General features: G+C 40.1%; 1 protein-coding gene across 1 annotated transcript in view; it reads right to left on the reverse strand.

Annotated features, from left to right (window-relative positions):
- frmd4a (FERM domain containing 4A) overlaps positions 1 to 5,692 on the reverse strand; it is a 63,877-nt gene that overhangs the window by 28,186 nt on the left and 29,999 nt on the right. The window contains exons 3-4 of the mRNA XM_020611413.1: positions 5,372 to 5,466; positions 3,036 to 3,128 (exon numbers count right to left, since the gene is read on the reverse strand). Of these exons, the coding sequence (XP_020467069.1) occupies positions 3,036 to 3,128; positions 5,372 to 5,466 (188 nt within the window). The remainder of the gene's footprint in view (positions 1 to 3,035; positions 3,129 to 5,371; positions 5,467 to 5,692) is intronic.

The raw sequence follows: 5,692 nt of genomic DNA on the forward strand, positions 1-5,692 counted from the left end.
GTTAAAGGGAGTTTTTCCTCCCCACTGTCGCCAAGTGCTTGCTCAAGGGGGATTTGTTGGGTTTTCCCTATGTAATAATATTGATAACAGTAAGGTCTAGACCTTACTTTGTAAAGTGTCCTGAGATGACTTTTGTTGTGATTTGGCGCTATTCAAATAAAATTTGATTTGATTTGATTTGATGTGACAATAACCAAAGAGACCAGAGGGGGGAACACTTTACCAAAGGCTGACCCTGTGTTCCAGCATCCTTCCACTTGCCCTTAAACCAATTCTCTCTCTCACCATGGTGCCTGGCAATGATCCATGATTAGTTTGTGACTGTCTGCGCACTCCACAATTTCAATTTGCATATGTACAAATCCACACACACACACACACACACACACACACACACACACACACACATGCAAGTGCATACTGAATGTGCACAGGATGCAGTTCACACACTGCTGCTCTGCATTATCAGCACTGTGTGCTGACTCTGCATGCACGTAAGAGTACCAACACACACACTTACACATCCTCTGTTACATACTGGGGACGAAGCACAGTAACCCACTTCAGGAAGATTGGTGAACAGGGAACTAACATAATAATGCAGTCTAAATTTAGCTCATGAATGCATGCAGGGCCACAGCAGAGCAAGGATGGTACACAAGGAAGCTACTCATTGTTAGATCCTCACTGTTGGAAATGTACATTAAAAAAACCATAACAGTGCAGATGGTATCACGTGTATAATGGCATGCTTTTAGGAGATGTCTTTCCTCAAATCCCCTACCCAGTGTGCATAAAGACAGAGTAGTAACACACAATTACAAGTAAAAAACAGTTTTTTCTTCATACACCCCAGTAAGCATGTATCATGTGACCTAAATATGTGTATATGAAGATGAATGAATCTGACAATTTGTGTGCATGAGTGTGTGTATGTATTGAGTGAGAGGGATTTTAGGAGAATCAATATTGGAGGGCTTAAATCACATTACCCATTGAGCTGCAAGAGAGAATGAGAGGAGCATTGTCAATATTTAGTGTGAACATTTAATTAAAGCTAGAGTGCTGATGAGACATGCACACACTGCCACCACAGCAGCAAGCATGCAAAAAGCCACACGATGGAAGTGGGAATCTGCTTAGCATTTACTGGGAGCACACACATCACACAGTCTAGTATGACCTTCACAATACACTGTTAAAAAGTTTGGAATATAAAATGGTGAGGGCTATATCAGTTGTGTAATTAAAATGTAGACCTTGATGACTCTGACTCGAGTAACAGGGACTCAATTCAGACTCAACTCTGATTATTTTTTGGCGACTCGGACTCGACTTGGACTCAAACACAGAGGACTCGAGCCTCGACCCAGACTCATACACCGGGGGCTTGACTACGACACTGGCACCTGCATGCACGCACCCACACATAAACATACAATAAACCCTGCATTTTGCTAATGAAAACAATATGCTCAGAATGATAATGGATTCAGACCTGACATTTGGGCTAACAGTCATTCCATTATAGTCCTGAATATGCAAATATGTGTGTGTGTGTGTGTGCATCAGTGTAGCTAAATTTAATATAAAAACAAATTTTTTGCCCATGATGAAGTTGAGACAAGGACAGGAAAAAATATCATGAAAAAATAAAGCAAGAAGGGAGAATGAAACCTCAAAATGATGTCAAAGTTCATGTTAGAGCATCACATCCACATCCTCAAACATCTATTAGTCTATTTAAATACACACAGTGATCCTTATTCTGACCACCAGACACAAACTGGCACCGTTATTTTATATGTTTCTATATCTGACCTAAAAACTGGACCTTTTAAATCAGTTAATACCCTGTGGTTATCAAATTAACTCAGCTAAAATGCTGGAGATGGTCAAAGCAATAGTAATACCAACCAAATATCTCATGTCTTTTGACAGTATCACTGTCACATTGTACAATAATACCATTACTTGCTAAATATGGTGAACAATAGGTCTAGGTGCTAAAAATATGATTTTGATATACAGTTGCCTCACTGCTTCATTACTTGAGCCATATTGTAAATGTCAAGGGGATATGAGCTACTCAGTGACATTGTTTAGCAGCATTAAGGCTCTGTCTCTGGGGTATATATGACATCATCAAATGTCGGGGACATCTGTGGACTGTATGAGTTGTGGTTTGGGTCTGAGAATGAATGAATTAGGAGCGCTGTGTGTTTTTATGAGTCCAAGAAAGATCAGAAGATCAGAAAACCTCTTCTCAGGTCAGCTGCATGTTTCTTTCCTTTTCAATAGCCTATTGAATACAAAGCACCAACACCCCCCACCCCACCCCAAAACACACACACACACACACACACATGCACTCTCTGTATTTCTGCAACACACTGTATACACACATGATCCAGTGTGTATGAGTCAGGAGTAGGGACATTGTATGAGCAGCACAAAAAGCCGAGAGAGGAGTGTTCGATTGTAGGGTTATTTCATAACCCTGTCACAACAGGAGTTGTTGTTAGCCAATAGTTGGCTTTAAACTGTCCAGTGCCTCATCATAAGTTGTGTCAAATACCACAATGCTGTCTACCTTGTTGAGCACTGCATTAACATGTGAACAGTTGTTGTCACACTTCATTACATAATAATGCACTGCATTGATATACACAAGAAACAGTTAGTTTTCCCTCCCTAATGGAAAGCATATGCTGTCTTGGTTGGATCTGCAGTCACTATGAAGCTATTTGATGGGATTTTCATGCAGCTCATACTGATGAGGTCGAAGAGGCTCATGATTGGCTGAGAGGCCTTGAGGCAGGAGCTAAGCACTGGGGTCAAAGTAATTTCATAGGTGCTGGTCATAACTACCCTTTTTAATCTGTTCCTATTACCACATGAAACACATGTGCATACACAAATACAGCTACACACTCTCCATCTTTCTATCTCTCACACACATTTAAAGCCCCCTATCTGATCAGGGAGCATGGTTTGTGTGAATGAGGTGATTCCACTGATCAAGACCGACTCACCTGACACAGAAGTAGAGGACGATGGGACCAGACTTCTTGGGGAACTCATGTTCTAATACCCTGCGGTCCAATTGGAGCCAGCTAAAATGGCCCCTGATAAGACAAAACAACACAGTCTATTAGTACTGAACAGAGAGATGTCTGAACAAACAACAAAAACAATTCAATGAAAACTTCCATCTTGTGACATTGAACATTTCCTCCCCAGATTCATTGTCCTGTTGGCCATGTCTTTCCTTATGTTCCCCCCACGTCTGTCCCCCTCTCTTTTCTCTCTCTCTCCTACAGAGAGAAAAACTGCAGAGACAGCTTGTCACCCTGGTAACCCTGCATGGTCTCCTGAGCAACTGAGCAACATCTTTCTCAAACTCTCTGTCTCTCTCCCTCTTTTTTCCCCACACAACCTCTTTGACCACTGAGCCATCAGAGCTGAGGCATCTGCTCTCCCCAGGCATATGTAACAAATCAACACATCATAGAATAAGCCCTGGGGGACTAAGACTGCAAAGCTGATATTGCTGTGCTGGACTGACACTGACTATGTCACAGCAGTGTAAAATGCCACAGAGCAGAGGCCAGTCTTCCTTTCTGAGATGAAACACAAAAGAGACACAAAGGTATTGACAGTGTTTGCCTGTATGTAAATCATTTGCATGTTTGCTTGAATGGTTTCTGTCTCTCTAGGTCACCAAACACACTAAAGCTAATTTGAATGTCATTTTTGCATTTCAAACATCGTTCTTGTAACAACCCATCAGGTAGACAGGCTCATGACCTTTTGCTATCTTTTAAAAACAGTCTCACTGTAACATCACAGCCCTTTATAGAAACCCTATCATTCATCAGTTTGTGGTTCAGTGTGATATTCATGATGGCCATGATTCTTTGTGTTAACCAGACTGAATACAGCTAAGTATTTCATTTGTAAGTGAAAAAGAAGTGAATACCAAAAACAGGTTATCAAGTTTTTTTTAAGTTATAAAAGCAGAGAACATTCTTCAGTAGAAAAATGGGCCAAAATCAACAGCCACATTTTACTGCAACTTATGAAACCATAAATAATACTGGCAACTCAGTTTTCATAGTGGCTCTGGTCTGCATAGTGTCTACATAGTGCAGCAGCTTACCCTAAATATCCGACAATAGCTCCTAGCTCCTATCTATCTATCTATCTATCTAACTAACAGTTTTTACATTTCATCATAATGCAATAAAGGTTAATTAGTGGGCACATACAATTTAAGTAGCAGAAGTTTAACAGCTGTCATGTAGAAACATACTGAAATCATGAACACTTTAAATTATAAATCCAAAACAGGAAGTGACTGAATGTGGTTGGGCTTTTTGAAATAAGTGGAAATAGGGGTGTGATGAGATCTTGTGCCAAGAGATCTCAGGATATTAAACAGTCTCACAATATCAGTAGAAAAACAGACCCAGAGCAGCAGCCAGCATGTCAGAGGGTGAAATTAGCATAGAAGATGTCCCTGCCACTTTTCATGTTCAATTTGTGGAAAGGAGTTCAGTTAGAAGGTCACACACAGCTTCAATTAGAAGTTAGAGGCTCATGCATAGTTATATGGTCTGAAGAGACTCGTGTGAAATCACATAGGAGAGAAGCCACTTATTTGAGTTTGTGGCAAAACCTTTTACAGTGCTTGCACATTGTTTTATCTTTTACTGCACATCTGCATCTTCAAAAAGTGAAACCTAAGTGACGTTACAAGGTGATTAGTTAAAACATTTCAAAATGCATCTGCACTGTTTTGCATTTTGTGACTTTCGGTTGAATAAAAGACTATTTGCAGTCATATTTTTTATCATTAAAGATTTCTTAAAAATTGTGCTAAAACATCATATCGTTCTAGTGAACAGAATATCATCTTGTCTCATGAGCTAAGTGTATCGTCACACCCCTAAGTGGAAACCAAACTTGCAACTGCACACTGATTTTAAAAGTTGGCAGAGAATCCTCATGACTAGAGCTGTACTGACCATGTTCTCACTGACATGTTTGCATACACTGTACTACGGTGTCCTTTTTGTTCTGTTTACCACAACAACTGGCTGTGCCTGAACACTGATACTGTCTTCGCCTATCATTTACTTCTAGTGTAGTATGTCCTATTGTACATGGTGCTTGAACAATTCCATTAATAAAAACTGAGTATCAAAACAGGAAGTAACTGCTAATAGTCTGGCTGTAGTTACAGTGTTCAGGAACCACACGGATAACCACAATCCAACAAGCAAGATAAACTGAAGAACTAGTGCTGGGTGCAGTTCATCACATGCACTGTAGTTTTTAATTGAATTATGATTTGAATCTGACTTACGTTTCATCTGTGTATGCAATTCCAAAGTACTCCTTCTCCTTGAGGTTGAAGTGAGAGGCCACAAGGTCCAGCAAGTCCTTGGCCATCAGCTTTGGCTGCAGAGAGTCAGAAACATTCTTATTGTTGTATTTCTTCTTTTATCAGTTATAGCTTGCATTATGTGAGTGTAGCAGCTTATTACGCTGTAGCATAGTAGAGAAACGTGCATGTTATGTATTCTGCCAGTGATTGATTTACTACAATGACTAAGCATTCTGACAAACATGGGAAAAATGGAAAAAAGTAAGAGAGGAGGAGAAAAATGAGAGAAAGAGAAAGAGT

Source organism: Monopterus albus, unplaced genomic scaffold (genome assembly GCF_001952655.1).
Source record: "Monopterus albus unplaced genomic scaffold, M_albus_1.0 scaffold5.1, whole genome shotgun sequence".
Lineage (NCBI taxonomy): Eukaryota > Metazoa > Chordata > Actinopteri > Synbranchiformes > Synbranchidae > Monopterus > Monopterus albus.